At 43.1% G+C, this 21,098-nt stretch overlaps 1 protein-coding gene across 2 annotated transcripts in view; it reads left to right on the top strand.

Annotated features, from left to right (window-relative positions):
* Positions 1 to 19,463, top strand: part of LOC140484555 (tetraspanin-14-like) — a 69,928-nt gene extending 50,465 nt beyond the window's left edge. Inside the window, exons 6-8 of one of the 2 annotated variants that reach the window (XM_072582923.1) lie at positions 15,509 to 15,556; positions 16,190 to 16,309; positions 16,966 to 19,463. In XM_072582923.1, the coding sequence (XP_072439024.1) occupies positions 15,509 to 15,556; positions 16,190 to 16,309; positions 16,966 to 17,037 (240 nt within the window). In that variant the 3' untranslated portion in view covers positions 17,038 to 19,463. Of the gene's footprint in view, positions 1 to 15,505; positions 15,557 to 16,189; positions 16,310 to 16,965 lie in introns of both variants that reach the window. The other variant, XM_072582922.1, reaches the window with a different exon arrangement.
* The last annotated feature ends 1,635 nt before the right edge of the window (positions 19,464 to 21,098 follow it).

The following is a 21,098-nucleotide window of genomic DNA, read 5'->3' as shown; positions in this document are numbered from 1 at the left end:
CAACTGATCCTGCATCCACTGCCGTTTCTGTAGAGAGTTCCAACCCTCTACCACCCATTGCATATAGAAGTTCTTCCTAACATCTCTACAGGATGGTCTGGTCCTAGTTTTTAGGTTATACGCCTATCCGAGGATCCCCACGCAATTGAAATACTTTATTTACCCTTTCTTCAATCAGATCCTTAACCTTCTAATTTCTAGGGAAAACAGGACTAATTTGTATAATGTCTGTTCACAACTTAACCCCGAAGTCCAGGTATCATTCTTGTCGTGCTCTAAGACCTTAATTCTGAATATTAGGTGTCCGAATCTGCTCACAATATTCCAAAGTGGGGTCTAACCAGGCTTTTTTTTATAATTGCAGCATATCATCTGCATCCTTTATATTCTAGATGTAAAGGTCAGCATTCCATTAGCTATCTTGGTTATTTTCTGCACATGCTCCTGAGATTTTAAAGATGTATACATCTGAACTTCCAAGTATCTTTGGATATCCGCTGTATTTAAAGTACCCTGATCTATCCTTTCTTGGTACAAAATGATACATTGAAATCCATCTGCCACAGTTTTACTCATACACCTCGTTTATCTTTTTTTTTGTAATTTTATATTACCTACAATGCTGCTTAACTTCATCATGATCAAATTTGAATATATGACCTTCTGCGCCATTATCCAAGTTGGTGATACATAATATGAATAACTAGGCCCTAACATAGATCCTTGAGGAACACCAAAGGTCACATCCTGCCAATTTGAGTACCTATCAATTACCCCAACTTTCTGTCACTTACCACTCAACCAATTTCCCAACCATGTCAGTAATTTTCTCTCAATTCCATGGGTTTCTGTCTTAGTTAAGAATCTTTTACATGACCTTATCAAATGCCTTCAGGAAGTCTGTATAAATAACATCCGTAGACACTTCCCTGTCACCCCTTCAGTGACGTTTGTCAGGTACAATCTATCTGTCGTGAATCCATACTGGCTCTCCCTGGTTGATTGAAAGTTTTCAAGGTATTCAGTTACCGGTATTTGAATATAGACTTCAACAGTTTACCCAACACAGATGGGGAAACTGTTACAGGCTAGATGTCTTTAGTTCCCAGGATGTTCTCCTCCTTAACAAGCAGAGTGACATGCAATTTTCCAAACCAGAGGGATGACTCCTGTAGCTAGGGAACTCTGAAGGATTATAGTTAGGGTGTCCACAATGTGCCCCTCTAACATCATTTAAAACCATCAGGTGGAACCCATCAGACTTTGGGGATTTGTCACTCTTTAACTTCATTAATTTCTCCTTACTGACATTTTACTTACATCAATTTTATTCAGTCTTTGTACCCAATGCACTAATAAATTCCTTGGTAGTTCTGGCAACCTATCTCATTTTCTCTTTTACATACTGAGGCAAAGTAATTATTGAATATATCTGCCATTTGTGTATAATCATTGACAATATCCCCACTTTCAGACTTTGGTGAAATTACTCCGGACTACCCGCTTTATCTTTATGTAACTACAACATTTCCTCTTATTGATTTTGGTGTCCCTTGCTGATTTTTCTGGAACTTGGAGCTTTTCCCTCTCAAGGGTTTAAGCTGGTTTTGTATTATGTAAATAGTTCTTTAGACAACCTCCACTGTTCTTCAGTTGTTTTACCTGATAGCAGATTTTCTCAGTTTATTGTGGACAGTTTCTGTCTCATCTCATCAAAGTCGGTAGCTATAGAGTCATGCACTATGGAAACAGACTCTTCAGTCTGACCAGTCCACACATACAGTACAGAAACCGATCCATTGGTTCAACCAATCTATGCCAACCATAATCTCAAACTAAACTAGTCCCACCTGCCTGCACTTGGCCCATATCCCTGTAAACCTTTCCTATTAATGTGCTTATTCAAATGTCTTTTGAATGTTGTAATTGCAGTCGCATCCACCACTTTCTCTGGCAGTTCGTTCCATTTATGAACCACTCTCTGTGTGAAAATGTTGCCACTCATGTTCTTCTTAAATCTATCTTCTCTCACCTTAAAAATATGACCCATAGGTTTGAACACTCCCATCTTAGAAAAAAGACCCTGCTCATTCCCTTCATGATTTTATAAAACTCAATAAGGCCAGCCCTCAACCTCATACACTTCAGTGAAAAAAATTCCCAGCCTATTCAACCTCCTGAAATCTCAAACCCTCCATTCCAGGTAAAACCTGGTATATCCTTTCTGAACCCTCTCCAGTTTAATAATATCCTTTCTATAACAGGGCAACCAGATCTGCACATTACTCCAGAAGAGACTTATACAACCTCAACATGATATCCCAACTCTGATACTCAAAACTCTGAGCAATTTCCTTCATACAAAACCATGCTGACTATACCTAATCAATCCTCCGCTTCCCAACTATATGTAAATCCTATTATTCAGAATCACCTCCAATGATTTGTCCATTATTGATGTTAGATTCACAGACCTATAGTTTCAAACTTGTTCTTACAGCCTTTCTTAATGGCACAATAGCTACTCTCTAGTCCTGCGATACTTAATCTTTGTTTTTAGATGATACAAATATTTCTGCTAGGTGCCCTGTAATTTCCTCCCTAAATTCCCACAGTGTCCTCGGATACACTTGATCAGTCCTGGATATTTATCTACCTTTATGGGTGACACCGTGGCACAGTGGTTAGCACTGCTGCCTCACAGTCCCAGAGACCTGGGTTCAATTCCCACCTCAGGCAACTGTCTCCCCATGTCTGCGGAGGTTTCCTCCGGGTGCTCTGGTTTCCTCCCACAGTCCAAAAATGTGCAGGTTAGGTGAATTGGCCATGCTAAATTGCCTGTATTGTCAGATAAAGGGGTTAACATAGGGGAATGTGTCTGGGTGGGTTGTTCTTCAGAGGGTCAGTGTGGACTTGTTGGGCCGAAGGGCCTGTTTCCACACTATAAGTAATCTAAATGTTTATGTTTCCAAATCCTCCAGTACTTCCGCTTTAGTAACGTGAACTGGTTTCAAAACATATTATTTGTTTCCAGCCTCTATTTCCTTCTCAGCAGTAAGCACTGATGCAAAATATTAATTTAATATCTCTCCCATCACCACGTTGATCTTTCAGGGGGCCTACTCTCTCTCTAGTTGCTCTCTTGTTTTTAATGTATTTGTAGAATCTTTTTAAGATTATCTTAAACCTCATCTGTGAAGGCTATCTCAAATCTCAAAATTTGCCTTGCTGATTTCCTCCTTAAGAGTGTCCCTGTACTCTTTATAACCTTCAAGAGATTCAGTTGATCCCAGTTGTCTATATCTAATGCATCATTCTTTTTTACTCTTGACTGGAACCTCAATATCTTTATTCATCCATTGTTCCCTAATCTTACCAGTGCTGTCTTTCACTCTAACATAATCCTTCTAAACTCTTGTCATCATATTTTTGAAAACCTCCTACTTATCAGTCGTCCCTTCACCTGCACACATCCAATCAACTTTTGAAAGTTCTTCTTTCATACCTTTAGAATTTGCTTTACTCCAATTACGAACTTTAACTTTTATGGAAGGCTTATCCTTTTCAGTGTTTTAAAACTAATGGTGTTATGATCACCAATTTCAAAGTGTTCTCCTACTCGCACTTCAGTCACCTGCCCTGCCTTATTTCCCAAGAGAAATTCAAGTTTTATTCCTTCTCCCACTGGAACATTTATATAGCAATAAAGAAAATTTTCTTGAACATGTTTAACAAATTCTTCACCATCCAAAGCTTTAACACAATGGCAGTCTCAGTCAATGTTATTTGGTTAATGTTTATGCACAGTTAGGTCACTGATGAAATCCAACTGATTTCTCATTACTAAACCAAATATTGCTTGTCCCCTTCTTGCATCTTGGACATATGGCTGTAGGAAACTATTCCAGACATTCTCCAGAAATTCACTGCCTTTCTGACAGGTGCTTGACTTCATTTTTCAATTTATCTTAAATGTAAAATCCTCCATTAATACTACACTGGCTTGACTACACCCATGCCAGATTTCTGCATTTATACAATCAAGCCCTTCTTAACTGCTACCAGGAGCTCCGTACACAACACATATTATGATTATAGCTACTTTATTGTTCTTCAGTTCTACTCAGTCTCCACAGGTTGCTTTCTTTTCATTATATCCTCCCTCACCACTGAAGTAATTTTATTTCTAATCAGTAAGGCTATTCCAACTCCTTTCGGAGAAAGTGAGGACTGCAGATGCTGGAGATCAGAGCTGAAAATGTGTTGCTGGAAAAGCGCAGCAGGTCAGGCAGCATCCAAGGAGCAGGAGAATCGATGTTTTGGGTATGAAGAAGGGCTCGTGCCCGAAACGTCAATTCCCCTGCTCCTTGGATGCTGTCTGACCTGCTGCGCTTTTCCAGCAACACATTTTCAGCTATTGCAACTCCTTTGCCATTTTCCCAGTCTGTCCTGTATACCTTATAAACCAGGAGAAAGTGAGGACTGCAGATACTGGAGATCAGAGTCAACAGTGTGGCGCTGGAAAAGCACAGCAGGTTAGGCAGCAAGCGCGGAGCAGAAGTATCAACGTTTCGGGCAAAAGCCCTTCATCAGGAAGGCTTATAAACCAGTATATTTAGTTCCCAGTCCTGACCATTGTATAGCTATGTCTCATTATTGGCTAATATATCATAATCTCTAATTTTAATTTGTTCCTACAACTCATTTCGTGTATTCCTTACACTGCATGCATTTGTTCACAGAACTCTTATTTGGGTCATAGACTGTAACTTGTCCCTCAGCACTGATGATCTGTTCACCTATTTACTATTTCTCTTTGATCAACGTTTTGCTATTAGCTGCCGTATTGGGGGTAGGGTCTGGGTGTTTTGTTGCTTTCGGTCCAATTGATTGTTTTTGAAACTGTAACAACTTCATTGTGACCCTACCCCCAACAGGTTTAATTAGTGTGGTCACAAGGACGTTAGCCTTTCCTTTCCAGCACTGGTCCTGAATCAGTTCAGGTGGCACCCATACTGAAGTTACCATTCCCTCCTCTCCCAATACTGATGCCCGTGCTGCACAAAATGGAGCTCCTCTTTCCTAAACCATCCTTTAACCATGTCTACTTCCTTAATCTTTTCATTTTTATGCCAATTTGCACACTACTTGGGTAATAATCCAGAGATTATAATCCTTGAGGTCCCTTTCTTTAATTTTGTTTCTAATTCCTGGTATTCCCCAAACAGGACCTCTTGCCTACTCATGCCAATGTTTTCAGTCACAATAGAATCCTCCTCCTCCCACTCAATATCCTTTCATGTCGGATGGAGATGTCCCTTACCTTGAGCACCAGGCAGGCAACACACCATGTGGGACTCTCGATCCTGATTGCAGGGATGCTATCTGCCCCCCCACCCCCCCTAATTATTGAATCACTATCACTTTAGTTTTTGCTCACCCTGCTTGAATGGCCTCCTGTACCACAGGGTGATGGCCAGTTTGCCCATCCTCCCCACAGACCTTTTCTCCATCCACACAGGGAGCTGTTGGACAATGTTAAAAGCTGAGGTTCCTCCAATGTTGAATTTGTGATCCTGCTAACTGCCTCCCTTGTAGACACACCCTACTGTCACTGAGCACCAGCCAAATTGAAGTAGATTAGATTCTCTACAGTATGGAAACAGGTCATGTGGCCCAACATGTCCACACTAACCCTCTGAAGGGTTACCCACCCACACCCATATTTACCCCTGACGAATGCACGTAACATTATGGGCAGTTTAGCATGGCCCATGCCCCTGGCCTGTACAACTTTCGATTGTGGGAGGAAACCAGAGCACCCAGAGGAAGCCCACAGGGAGAATGTGCAATCTCCACACAGAGAGTCCCCCAAGGGATTCCCAAGGCTGGAATCGAACCCAGGTCCCTGGCGCTGTGAGACACCAGTGCTCACCACTGAGCCACTGTGCCACCCTTAAACCTACAAGGTGTAACTGTCTCCTGAAGCACAGTATCCAGGTAAGTCTTCCTTTCCCTGGTGTGTCACAGTGTTTGAACCCCAGACTCCAGCTCAACAACTCGGAGCTGGCATTCACTTGCTACAGATGTGGTCATAATGGACCATTGTGAAGTCTATCAACTCCCATATTATGCAGGCACAACAACCCAATCCTGAATCTCGATTTTATTTAATAAGTTTTACATTTTTTTTTGCATTTTCCTACTGATTTTTATTTTTTAGTTTGTAAAATATTTCTCTTATTTAACTTTAATCTGAAAGCAACTTAGAATAGGTATTCAAATTAGCAGCTACCAAACAATGAACTTTTCCTATGTTTTTCATACTTTATTCCCCACTCTTTCTGATCGAGTCTCCGCCATTCCTATTCTTCCCAAGAGAAGGTCGAGTTTTGTCAGTTCTTTATTGCAGTTCTAAGGCAATCAGCCTTTCTGGTTAAGTCAATAGTCAACAGCAAATAGTGGGAATAGCTAGTTACCATTCAGGTTTTTGGTTACTTCACTACAGATACAAAAAAAAAGACAGACCAAGAGAGGGAGGGAGATGGGGAGGGAGGGGGAGAGAAAGAGACACATGCACGCACACACACACATACACACAGGGAGGGAAAGACACAGAGAGACAGAGAGAAAAAAAGACAGATTCAAAGAAACAGAGAGTCAGAGACAGGGAGACAGAGAAGGGAGGGGGCAGAGAAAGAAAATGCATGTGTCTGCCAGTTTCTGCCCCTATGTTGTTCACACACTCTGTGTTCATCCACCCAGGAGCCAAGCAGTGAGTTGTTCTCATGCCAATCACTCCTGGCCTCTACAGCTGGTCCTCAGTGCCCAAACCAATTGACAGTGTTCTTTCTCTGGGTGAATCATGCTGTGCTCAGACCCGTCTTAAATACAGTCTTCACGCTGCTAGAACAGTGCAGCAGCATCAACACAACTCACAGTGAGTTCCAGTAACTTGTGTTCGAAGTGTATCAACTCCTCCTGTGATTATCCTGGGGAAGGAGGAGCAGAACACACTTCTTGTGGTTTATACTTTATGTCATAAAATCATAGCATCATACAACATAGTAACTAAATCTTTCCTATCCATAGGAACATTGGAATTAGGAGTGGGAGTAGACAATTTAGCTCTTCGAACTTGCACTGCCAAGTATCTATGTACCTGTCCAAATGTCATCTAAGTGGTATAATTGTGCCTGCCCCAACCACTTCCTCTGGCAGCTCATTCCATCTGCGCACCTCCCTCTGTGTGAAAGAATGCCCCTTTTGAATCTTTCCACTCTCACCTTAAACCTATGCCCTCTTCCTCCATGTTAGACCACAATCCAAATTAAAGGAAAATAAAGAGATGTAATCGTTACAGTTTTCAAACTGGACGTAACCCTGCACTCGTGTTTCCTAGGAACCAATACTTTTCTTAACATTGATTAATACTTTGGCCTGGAGTATACAGTGTGAGAAACAGAACTCACTCACAAATCAATCAGCCTGAGACAAAGCCTTGGAAACAAGAACAATTTATTACAGCTTTGCAAGAACCGGACACTTCTGCAATCAAGCAGAAATGTGTGCGAAAATGGAGCCTGTTAGCATTCTTATTTAGTTTACAAGTTGCGGAATCACACCTCCCTTTTCCCAGCCGATTACCTCACTCGTTAGTTATTTTCTTATCTGGCCCTCCTGCTGTCCTTGTCTGCATTCTTTGTTCCTTGTTTGTTACAGCTTGTTCTTTTATCCAGCTTCTCTTATCATACTATAAGCTTTATTGTGAAATGTCCCTGCTGCTTCTTTTTGTGGTCCACTACAACACTTTAAAGTTATTTCCTAGCTTAAAATTATTTTCTTTAAAAGACCCTCTATATTCATTAAAGTCTTAGCCTTAAGAATGCTACATGCTACAAGAATTCCGCGACCGTTTGTATAATGTTCCCCTTCCCTTCCCCCCACTACACCCCCTCCCCATCTGCAAAAACATTTCTAATCTCCCACAATTCCCCCTTTTTCTTTTTCTCTAACTGTTGTTTTTGCACTTATTAAGTCTTCTTTAATCCATTTTCTCATGTTCTGCCCTCTTACACCTTTTGGCGATGAGGTTCACAATCTTACATTTTACATTTGTGTTGTTCGTCCCTCGAACTCTAGAAGCATTCTTTGACTTTCTCTTTGTTGCATATCACCTGCTGATTGTAAAAGCATCTGATGATTTATTTGGGTTCCTTCCCTAAGGGATGTCATCAGTTTGGCTCATTACCCATTTTAGGACATTGAACCCTACCACCAGACCCATTAATATCAATAATCCATAGATAGCTAGATTGACTAACCACCTTCCCCAACCAGTCAATCCCCAATTCTCCCATTCCCATCCTTTTTCATTCCAGTACCGATTACTGGCCTCCTTTATCTTGGCGATTTTGTCTCGCACACGTTTGGAGATATCAGTAACGTTAGAGGAGATCTCAGGTATGTACGTACAACATTCCTCTCCAATTAGTGCACAGGTACCACCCTTCTCTGCTAGCATATAGTCCAGAGCCATCCTGTTCTGAAGGGTCGTTAGCCTAGTGGCAGTCATTTTGGTCGTTAATGCTGCTACTTGGGATTGGGTTTCGGTCAACACATCAGCAGTATTGTTGGCCAACTCTTCCAGGGAAGCCACTAACTTTTGTATTTCTACTCCTGCTCGAGTGGTCCCATACATAGGTATCAAAGTCCAGAGGAGGCGATCTCCTTCGGTTACTTCCTGGGTTACTCGCCTTCCTCCCTGTTTATTCCAAGGTTTGGGGCTGTCTTTAACAGCCTCAAGTGGGGAATTATATAGGCGAGGTAGCAGCAGCCACTCCAACCTTTCTGGTTTTGAGGTAGTGTCTGAACTGGATGGTCCCAGCACCCATTCCCGTTACATCTGCCACTCCAAACATACTTCTCACCGGGGATAAATGGCCTTTAAGCCACCCACCCAATATGTCCCATTCAATATTCGGGGAATGGTCATGGTAGTGGCTTGGCTGGTGTAGACACAACATGATTTTCCTCATCGGAAGGGTGCGGCATTATTCTGGTTACAGAAACAAGTGGTATTTACTGCTCCTTTTGGTGGGAAAACTCTAAGGCCATCGATAGCACCCAGTTTTCGGGGCTGGTCGAGGGAACCATACCGCAAAGTTATAATTATCCCTTTCAAATCTCCAAGTTGTATCATTTGAGCCCGAGTCCAATTGTTGTACATCGTACACTTCTCTTTTGGTAAGTGGTATCACCGTGAGAGGAATTCCGGATTCCCCATGGTGTGGGATTTCAGCACATACCCAACAGTCGATATGCCCCTTTAGTTGAGCATAATTCTGACATAAAGCGGTAAAATGATTTTTTCCACCCCCCTTTGGCAGCTAGCACCAATATTATCGTGACAATATAAAGCTGACCACTCATTTCAGCTCACAACCCTATCTGTCTATTCCCTAACCCTTTGTATGCCAGGGAGGAGTGAGTCCATGCAACACTTACAATTGTTTTGGGATACAGTTTTTTTTAACCAATACTTAATAGTCTCTTATCTCAGTCCATTCTTTTTACTCAGCTTGATTTTCAGAGGGTTGTCTGTAGGATGTGCTTGCCACTCTGCTGGAGGGGAAGGAGCGTCCACTGGGCCCTTAACACGAGTGTGATGACTCCACCCTTTTTCAGCAGTTCGGACGGCTGTTTCAGTATTCAGGAGGGTTAGGAACGGTCCCTCCCAGCTTGGGTGCGGTTTGGTATCTTTCCAGGTCTTTATCAGGACCCAGTACATTCGATGTACGGCGAACTCAAGTGGAGGTGTCTGGGTCAACAGACCCTTCTTCCTAAGGACAGACAAAGAAGAGCCGAGTGCCACAATATAGTTCTTTAAAAACTTATCATTGAACTCAACAGTTGGTAATTCCCCTCTTCCACCCAAGAAAGGTAATCCAAACATCATCTCATAAGGAGAGAGGCCAATATCACGCCTAGGCGCAGTCCTAATACATAGCAATGCGATAGATAAACATTTTGTCCATGGTAATCGAGTCTCTAGCACTAGCTTAGAGAATTGCTTCTTTAAGGTTTGATTCATTCGTTCCACCCGTCCAGAGGAAGGCAGGTGTCAAGGAGTGTGGAATTCCCAAGAGATTTCTAATCCCACCATTACTCCTTGTAGGACCTTAGAGGTAAAATGGCTACCTTGGTCTGAATCTATACTTTCCACCCTCCATATCGAGGAATTATATTTTCTAAAAGAGTTTTCACTACTCCCTTCGAGGTAGCTGAGGACATTGGAAATGCCTCCACCCACCCAGTTAGGTGATCCATTAGGACTTATAAGTACTTTTGTTTCCCTACTGGAGGTAATTCTGTGTAATCTACCTGTATTCTTTGAAAAGGTCTTACCCCAGGGTTTCTTCCACCTCTTGGCCCCCCTCTCATTACTTTCTTATTAATCTTTTGGCAAGTTGGGCATCCTGCACATATCTACTTGGCTAATGTGTATATCCCTTTACATCCATACTTCCTTAACACTATGTCACACAGAGCTTGGGAGCCCCTGTGAGACTGCCTTGGTGCAAGGTGGTTAGGATGTTCCTCATGACTGGTTTACTTAATAACTCCCTTCCATCCGGGAGGATCCATCTTCCTTGGGTTGTCTTAGCCATCGTTACAGTTACTACACTATCCTCCACCCCAATTTTTAAGCCCAGCAATATCATCAAATCCCTTCCTAATAGATTATTTCCAATGTCAGGAATATACAGTAATTGTCCTATCACTTCCTCATCATTTCTTCTAATTAGGGTTGGTTCAAAAATAGGCGCCAAGAATTCTTCGCCTTTTACTCTGGAAACCTTAGTCAATTTAACACCGGTAGGTCTAAAACTTAGAGATGACCGTGCCACTCCTGTGTCCACCAAAAATACTGCCTCCTCCCCTTCAGGTCCCACCTTTAAATTTATCAAGGGTTCCTGGTGGGTCTCAGGAGGAAGGGACCCCTGACTCCCCTAATCTTCATCTAAGGTCATTAGGGAAATGGCTTCCCTTTCTCGTGCTGATTCTGGGCATTCCCATTTAAAATGCCCCACTTTCCCGCCATGGTAACACCCTGCCTGTTGCCTCCTTTCCCGGGTATCCGACTCTTGTCTTTCGTGTCCCCCCCTACCCTCCCTGTTATCCCTTGATCCCATTCTCCTTTTTGTTATTTCTTCTACTGCCGCCACCATCATTTTGACTTTCTGTTTCTGCTTCTTGTCTTCCCTTTTCACATACACTTTCGGTGCCTCACATAACAGTTCTTCCATCTGTCTTTCACTCCATCCATCTAATTTATGTAGTTTATTTTGTATGTCCGGCCATGATTTGGTTACAAACTGGACCTTTAAGAGTCCCTGTGCTATCGGATTATCGGGATCCATTCCTGAATATTTCCTTGTGGCCTCCTTGAGCCTTTTAAGAAATGCAGAAGGGGTTTCATCCTTCTCTCGTCGTACTTCAAAGGCCTTAACAAAGTTTTATGATCTAGGTGCCGCCTCTTAAATTCCTAATATTACCATTTCTCGTGGATCCCACATTGACTCCCTATCTTCTCTGTCATTATTTTCCCAATGAGGGTCAACATTTGGGGATTTCCCTTCTTCCCCAAATGGGTGATTCTTTTCCCATTCCTATAAAGCTGCTCTCCTAATCATACCTCGTTCTTCCCCTGAAAATAACGATCCTAAAATTACCATCAGTTCTCCCCAGGTATATAAATTAGGCCCTAGGAATGGATCTAATTGTTTGGCTAGTCCAACCGGATCCTCTATTAAACTTTTCATTTCCTTTTTAAAGATCCTAACTTCACTGCTAGTTAAGGGAGCGTTTACATATCCGATTGTACCTTCCCCAATCGGAACCTCTCGGAAGGGACATAATTTTACATTTTCCATTATCTCTGCCCCTCCTTTACGTGTGGTGGCTCGAGTGATTCTAAGCACCCCCCCAGGTTCTGCATCTTTTAGTTCAGAGTCTGTTCCCCTCTCTGTGTCTGGACTCGGTTCTACTTCGGGAGCTGTTGGCTCGTTCTGGGAAGTAGTATATGGGGGCGGCAAACATATTAAGGGATCCCATTGTGGCTTCCCTTGTTCATTCTTTTTATGTATTCATGGGACATAATTTTACTCCCACACTCCCTGTCCAACAAGCCGCATAATCGGACTCTTTTTGACTGTACGGTTCTTTTTGATTGACATATATATTAAGATCTTGACACAGCCAATCCTCATCGGACCCATATTTGGGCCAAAAAATACCAGGCGCCTTAATACTTTCTCTAGTCCAGACAAAACAACAATAGTTTATCATTGTAGCCTTATCTTTCTCCCACGTCCGGGAGTTGTGTTCCCAATTACCCAACATTTTCCCCAAAGGACTGTCGAGCGGAATATATTCCCCTTTAACGTTATTTACAGCTGGAATGTTACCCAAGCAATTCCCCCTGCCTCCCATTGTTGCTAATTTAATTAATCTTAACGAGGTCCGGTGTCATCTTCTTCCACACCCCCTTCAGGGTCCGATTAATCTGACCAATTATATGCTTTTTTTTGAGACTTCAACTGTCCTCCATAAATCACTTTTATGTAAGGATAAAAGAGATTAGTTAGAAACTGATAGTAAGGCAGTCATGACCTGTAAGAAGAACAGGAGTTAACATTTTATTTCATAATCTGTAAAATCCTTAACCTTAGAAGAAATCATGTTAAAATTTCCATAGTAGAAATCAGATTCAAAACAGTCCCGGATCTCAAGCTCCAGGGAACAAAGCACAAACATTCAATCACCAACAAACAAATGTGTATTCAAACCGAATCACAAAGGGTTAAACTTTCTACTAGCTGTCCAGCTCTTTTCTCTCTCTCTCTCTCTCTCTCACACACACACACACACACACACACACACACACACACACACACACACACACACACCCTGTCTCACAGACACTTTGAGCTTCCCGCAACAACTCCACTAGCTTTTGAATATTTTTCTGGACATTTGGTCATAAGTTAGTTACGAAGTGCACCCTCAGTAGCCCTTCAGCTACTAGCCCTTCTGACACGGGCTGTTTTCCATTGACATATGCTTAATTTTAATATCGCCAAATCCCCGTACTTTCGTACGCCCGACCACCAATACTTAAAGGTCTCTTACCTTGGTCTGTGCACAGAGCTACCTGGTCATTTCAGTGCGCCCCATCCCGCGGCAATTCCTGCAGCAAATACCGCTGCCCCCAGTCGCCCGGATATATCCTTTAAGACCTTTCCCTACCCGGGTCTTGTGCACAAGAGTTGCCCGACTGAACCCGCCGCGTCTGCCCGCCTTGTTTCCAGGGTCTCCCAGCCCGGATCGTACTTGCCCAAACCGCGAACAACAAGCAAGGGAGTCAGAGATCACCGAAATCAGCAAGGTGCACCTCCCCGTCGTCTCAAGAGTGTTGAGCGGTTGGAGTTTTGGATCCCAGACGAGTCCCCAAATTGTGAGAAACAGAACTCACTCACAAATCAATCAGCCTGAGACAAAGCCTTGGAAACAAGAACAATTTATTACAGCTTTGCAAGGACCGGACGCTTCTGCAATCAAGCAGAAATGCGCGCCAAAACAGAACCTGTTAGCATTCTTATTTAGTTTACAAGTTGCAGAATCACGCCTCCCTTTTCCCATCCTATCATAAGCTGATTACTTCACTTGTTAGTTATTTTCTTATCTGGCCGTCCTGCTGTCCTTGTCTGCATTCTTTGTTCCTGGTTTGTTACAGCTTGTTCTTTTATCCAGTTTCTCTTATCATACGATAAGCTTTATTGTGAAATGTCCCTGCTGCTTCCTTTTGTGGTCAACTACATACAACACTTTAAAGTTATTTCTTAGTTTAAAACTATTTTCTTTAAAAGACCTCAATATTCATTAAAGTCTTAGCCTTAAGAATGCTACATGCTACAAGAATTCCGCAACCGTTTGTATAATGTTCCCCTTCCCTTCCCCCCACTACACCCCCTCCCCCACCTGCAAAAACAACATTTCTAATCTCCCACATACAGGACATAATTTCAAAGATGACACAAAAGTCAGAAGTTAAGTAAACATTGAGGAGGATAGTTACAGTCTTTCAAAGGACATAGACGGGCTTCTGAAATGGGTAAAGACACTAGAGAGGAAATGTCATACACTGGGCGGCACGGTGGCACAGTGGTTAGCACTGCTGCCTCACAGCGCCAGAGACCCGGGTTCAATTCCCGCCTCAGGCGACTGACTGTGTGGAGTTTGCACGTTCTCCCCGTGTCTGCGTGGGTTTCCTCCGGGTGCTCCGGTTTCCTCCCACAGTCCAAAGATGTGCAGGTCAGGTGAATTGGACCGTAGAGTAGGTAAGGGGTAGATGTAGGGGTATGGGTCGGTTGCGCTTCGGCGGGGCGGTGTGGACTTGTTGGGCCGAAGGGCCTGTTTCCACACTGTAAGTAATCTAATCTAAAGTGTGAGATGCCACATTATCGGAGGCAACAGGAGGAGAGGCAGTGTTTAAAACTCAATGCTGTAACTTTACAAGCAGTGAAGATGCTGGGGGTGCAGGTGTACAAAAAAATTACAAATACTAGGTCAGATTGAGAACCTTGTTACATTTAAGCCAAAAATCCTGTCTGGGTTTTGTTAATTAGTAAGAGGACTGGAATTTGAAAGTAGGGAAGTTATTCTAAGCCAGGCCTCTCAAATCATCAGCAAGGCCTCAGTCAAGATACTGTTCAACTGTGGGCACAGATCTCAAGAGGAATGGCCTGACCTTGGGGAGAGTGCAGGGGAGATTTCCCAGGACCATGGTGATGTGTTGGAACAAGGCTTTCCTTTCTCAAAGCAAAGATAAGAAGGGAGGTTTATACAGAGAGAAATTAACAGCTAAAAAGGACAGGTCAAGATATTGATTGCCAAAAACCTGTTGAACTTTGTAAACCTTACCTGAACTAAAGACTGACTAATAGGAAAGCAACTTACTCAGTGAGTTCTCAGGACTGAGAACTTGACAGTCAGCACTTTAGGAAGGAGAGACGTGTACCATTGCAGGTGCAGGAGTGATCACCTCTCGGAGCAAGGTTGATGGTCACTCTCCATTCGGTGTGGCAGCAATGGTCAGTCTATTGTACAGTGGGCATGGAATTGACTGTCACTCTGTACAGTGGATGTGGGAATGACCATCACTGTTTATAGCGGCTATAGGAATGATGATCACTCTCCACTGGGTGTGGCAGTGATGGTCAGAGGGTGGGCACTCTGTGAAGTGGATGTAGATGTGATGGTCAGTCTGTACAGTACATGTGGGAATGATCATCACTCTGCAATGTATCTATAATTGATGGTCACTGTTAACAGTAAGTATGGGAATGAGGAGAATCTGCTGAGAGTGCACTGGCTATGGGAGTGACAGAAACATTGTGCAAGTCTAAGCAGACTGGAGATAAAATTTATATTTCTTTTGCAGCAGAATGTTGTGAACACGCAGTGTGGTTATGACATCCGATCCCAGAATAAGGTATAAATCTTACACTGTTCTTTTTCTTGTGATTCCTCCACAGTGCCATGTCGAGAGTTACTCGGGATTATAATGACTAGATTCCGTTCACAAAGAGTGTTGCTATTCCCAACATTCCACCCCTGAAAGAAGTCTGAACTCTGTTTGATCCCTCCTTCAGGAGGTCTCCATTGAATGTGATCACAATTCTGATCTTGTCCTTGTGGAGATCAGGTTGTGTCAGAGGTGCTGGCAGTGACAGCTCCTGAGCACTGACCTCCTTCGATGAGCACAGAGACACAGAGGTGTGTGTCTACAAACAAACTCTGTCCACCTCTTACCCAGCAACATGACAACACCGTTCACTAACCTCTCCTCACCCAGCTCGAACCAGCCCATGTCCTGGATCTGGGCAAACTAGAACCTGTGTCCTTAGTCCAGGATTGGGCGAATAAGCCCATGTCCATGGTCCATGATGAGGAGACCTGGGAGCAACAGGAAGGTATGGATTGTGAGGCAGGCAGACACTGAGTGTGTTTGCTGTTTGGAGCTGCTGGAATCTGGGGAATTAGGCAGGACAGTCAGAAATTACCTTGGGACTGGAGTTAAGCATGCGATTCAGCTGGCATTAAAACACACTTTATCCTTCTCCAGAATGCAATAAAAGACAGTCTGATCATTTACACCAAGGGCTGCGTCCAGGCGTTTGAGGACTGGTTACCGAAGAACATTTACTTTGTAGCTGGAGCATTCCTGGTTATTGCCTTACTACAGGTTAGAGTCATTCTTTCTCTTCACAACTTCTACACGTTACTCACTTTCAGTGTCTTTAAACACATATATCTTACTGAAATAATACAAAAATACATTGACCCACACTGGAATACAGTCCCACACACACTGACTGTCACTGGGGTACACTTCCACACGCACTGACTTTCACTGGGGTACAGTCCCAGACACGCTGACCCACTCCGGGATACAGTCCCACACACATTGACACTCACTGGGGTACAATCTCACACACACTGACTAATTGGTGTACAGTCCCAAACACACTAAATCTCCCTGGGAACAGTTCCACATACACTGACGCCCCTTGCAGTACAGTTCCACATAGATACTGACTCCTGGCAGGGTACAGTTCCATACACACTGACTACAGCAAGATACAGTACACACTGATTCTCATTGGGGTATAGTTCTGTATACACTGACTCTCACTGAGGTACAGTTCCTTACACAATGATTCTCTCTGGGGTATAGCTCCATGCAGACTGACCATCACTGGTCCACACACACTGACTGTCAGTGGGGCACAGTTACCTCCACTGGGCATTGTGGTAACAGACCATTTTCATTCCATCCGTGATAACATTTCTAATTTTAAGTTGTGGAAGATGTTAATTGAAACTTTCGATTTCCCACAGATGTTCTCAATATATCTTGCACGCTCTCTGATCAGTGATATTGAAGCATTGAAAGCTGGCTGGCGTTACTGAGGATATTAATTACACAGAACTTCCTGGAACATGTTACTATCAAAGTTACAAGTTGAGAAATATATATTTTTGTATTTGAAAGAAGCTAACTATAATACAAAAATAATTAAAATTCCAGACTTTTCTGTTCTGTGCTCCCCATACTTTAGCTTGTTTAAGGTGTAATTTGATTGGATGCAGGACTTTGTGACTGAGGTCTTATCTCACCTTGTGTCTTATTCTTTCTGACTATGAGCGTGATTGTCGAAGAGCATGTTGGTGCAATTCATGTCATGATGTCACTGAATACTTATAAATAATTGAATTTCTGCCAGACTTCACAGGCTGAGGTGTACGTTCTTAACTATAAACTGATCACTAGGATGAAGTCTCAGAGGGCAACGGCTTTGTTTAAGTAAAGATTGCAAATTCCATTTGCACCCCCGACAAATACCCTCCTGACAGCCCATAATATGCTCCTCAAATTCCCACAATACCTTCCGCACCCCATTATGTGCTCCTCACTCCCAGTAATACTCTCCTCACCCATAGCAAACCCTAGACAGCACTCCAAGCAATTTTCAGTATTTTTTCAAAATGTTTGATCTCTGATTGGCTGTTTCCACTTTACTTGTGGTTTAGCTTTTCCAGCTGTTAAAACCGAGTGAGGATTGAGCATCAAGTCCCTCTCCAGTAACACCCTCTGCATGTAGTAACCTTCTATGTCTGGAGTGTTCTGGTTCCTCTACATTTATTACATTCTGTGTACAAGTGTTTAAATGTTTGTTGATAGAGTTAAATACCTTTTGTGAACAATGATGGGATTTGCAGCATCTAAGCTTCTGAAGGAGTAGTCACCACCTGTTCTGTGACTCTAACTTGTTGACTCAATGTTGTATACATTTCTGTGGTGACTTGCCTCTCATTGAGCTCAATGCTTACGACATCTGAACTCCGTACCTCCCTTCCAGCTTCCCACAAGAAGGTTAGTTCCTCCATTAACTACTCACCAACATGAGATCAGCTTTATCTATCCACTCATTCTCTCTCTCTCTCTCTCTCTCTCTCCCCACCCCTCCACCCCCCCCCCCCACCCCTGTCTGCACCATCGAGCTTGTCAGTCTGCACTGTGTGAAGTGGGGGGGGGGGGGGTATGTGAGAAAGGCTAGGCCCAGTCGGGGGACTGCCAAAGTGAGAGTGGTGTTGCAGGCCAGACATGGGAAGGCTGAGGTAGTGGGTGAGTCTGAATCTGAGAGAAGTGCACATTGCTGTCACATTCCTGGATGTCAGCACAAATAGCGAACGAAAGCCAGCTCTTGTTAGAGCCGGCCATGGTTTCACATCAGTGACTTGCAATGGCCTTGTGAGGGGCCCAGCCCCAGTGATGGTGGGAATTCATAGAATAGAATCATAGAATCCCTACAGTGTGGAAACAGGCCATTTGGCCCAACATGTCCACACCAACCTCTGAAAAGGGTCCCACCCCACCCCACCTCATTCCCTTACATAACACTCCATTTCTTATGACTAATGCAACTAATCTACACACCCCTGAACACTATGGGCAATTTAGCATGGCCAATTCACCTAACCTGCACGTGGGATTGTGGGAGGAAGCCAGAGCACCCAGAGGAAACACACATAGACATGGAGAGAATGTGCAAACTCCACACAGACAATTGCCTGAGACTGGAATGAAAACTGGGTGCCTGGTGCTGTGAGGCTGCAGTGCTAACCACCCAAATTGACGCCAGTCAACCCCATTCTGCCAAGTGTCAACAGAACTGAAGTGACACAGCTCACAGCTGACGTCTGACCTCCTCCTTCTCTGAACACATCCAGCTTCTCAACCCACCTCCAGCTCCTCTGAAGTGATCCATATCCCTCCTTTAGATCCACCTCTGTTTTCCCAACATTCTATCCCTCGGTTACCTGTCTCCCAATTCCGAATGTCCTCCACCTTCCCTTCCTTCCTCAAACTCCCTCCCATCCACCAATTCCCCCCCCCCCACCTTCCTTCCCCATCTCCTAATTCCCTCAAGATCTTAATCCCCCTCCAGACCCACTTCTTATCCAAAACTCCATCCCTCCCAAACTTTCCTTGTTCCCCCTAATGTCCATGACCCCCCCCCTCCCCCCCAATCCACATATCCCCCCGGATGTCAACCATCTCCAGGCACACTCAGATCACTGCTATTTCTGGCCTCAGTTCCTTGCCATGGACAAACAGAGTCGGTCGGTTTGAACTGGTCATGTTGGGGGTTGTGACTCTCGGTCACTTGAGAAATATCAAGAACCACTGGAGTATTGTTTAATTTAAAATGCTTTCTTTTTTTTATTAATTTTTATAATTTTTGAAAAATGCTAGTAGCTGTGAAATTTGTGGAATTTTTGCTACTTTTTGTATCTGATTTTCACAAAACAATAAATTTTATGTAAGACTCGCAGTTGTTCGGTCTTGCCATTTTACATCAAACACACGCATCAGTTGTTCCTGAGACTGAGGGGTTGGAGCAGCTCCACACGGACAAAGTCATATAACCTTCATTCAGAAGTTAGAGAGAGAGTCATCTAGCATAGAACAGGCCTTTCAGCCCACAGTGTCTATGCCGACCAACAAACACCAAGCTACACTCTTCCCAATTACCTACAGTTGGTCCATAGCCTACTCTGCCCTGGCATTTTAAGTGCTCATCCACATGCTTCTTAAATGTTGTGAAAGTACCTGCCTCAACCACCCTCTCACGCAGAGTGTTTCATATTTTACCACCAAAAAACTTGCCTCAGGTCTCCTCGAAACCACTTGCTCCTCACCTTATGGAGGAACATGGAGAAAGAGACTTTCACGATCTACTCTGTCTTTGCGTCTCATAATTTTGTGAATCTCGATCAGATTCCCTCCTCAGCTCCAGGTAAAACAAATCCATTCTATCCAGCTTCTCCTCATAACTGAGAGTTTTCATTCCAGACAATATCCTGGTGAATTTCCTCTGCACCCTCTCCAGTGCAATCACACCCTTCCAACAGTGTGGTGACCAGAACTGCACACAGTGTTCCACAGTGGCCTAACCAATGTGTTATAAAGTTGGATGATGACTTCCTTGCTCTTATATTCTAAACCCTGTTAAAAAAGTCAAGCATCCCATATGCCTACTTTCCCAGTCTGTCTACCTGTGCTGACACCTTTAGTGATCTCTGGACTTGTGCATTAAGGTCTCTTTGTTCCTCAGTACTCCCTGAAGACCTCATATTCATTGGGGAGATCTTTCCCCTTATGAGACCACTTTATGCTTTTTTTTGTAAATATTTTCATTAGAAAAGAAAAAAGTTTTTGTTTTTTTTTACAAAATTAATACAAAATAGTGTATCCACTTTACAGTATAATAACAGCACCAATATAACATTAAGAAAACGAACTAATCTATTATACAAACTACCGAAAGACAAATAAGATATAAGAAAACTCTATGTATTAAAAAAGGCCAGTGTTGTACATTATTGACAACAAAAAAGGAAAGAAAGGTAATAAATACACATTCCAAATAAAATTATATCAAGTCACAACAAAACCCATATTTATATGGGATTCTTCCTCCCAGGGGCCCCCGAGAAAACAAACACCTTCCTCACGGCTAAACAAAGGCCCCAAACAGTATGGCTGATACATCTGTATCGGTGTAGTTCAAAATAATTCCGTTTTTTGGTGCACCATATTCGCAAGGAAGTCCAGGGGAATATATTCCATAACTATCCTATGCCAATTTGAAAGTCCCGGAGGGTTTCCTGATACCCAACTTACTAAAATATTTTTCCTTGCACAAAAGGGAAGGATAGTAAATAGATTCTTCCTGTATGCATCTAGAGAAGGAAAGTTTGGAATGCCCAAAAGAGGAGATAATGGATCCAACCAAATCTCCATTCCCAAGGCATTTGCTACACTGTCCCAATATCTACAAATCTTATGGCATGTCTACAGACAATGAGTGGGAGAGCACCAACTTCTCTTTTACATTTAGGGCACATTGGGGATGCTCCTGCCTTGAACTTTGTAAGCCACGCTGGTGTTATATGGGCCCTATGAA

This window comes from Chiloscyllium punctatum, chromosome 13, assembly GCF_047496795.1.
Source record: "Chiloscyllium punctatum isolate Juve2018m chromosome 13, sChiPun1.3, whole genome shotgun sequence".
Lineage (NCBI taxonomy): Eukaryota > Metazoa > Chordata > Chondrichthyes > Orectolobiformes > Hemiscylliidae > Chiloscyllium > Chiloscyllium punctatum.
Note: the sequence above shows the minus strand (reverse complement) of the source record. Positions and strands in the feature narration are given on the sequence as shown.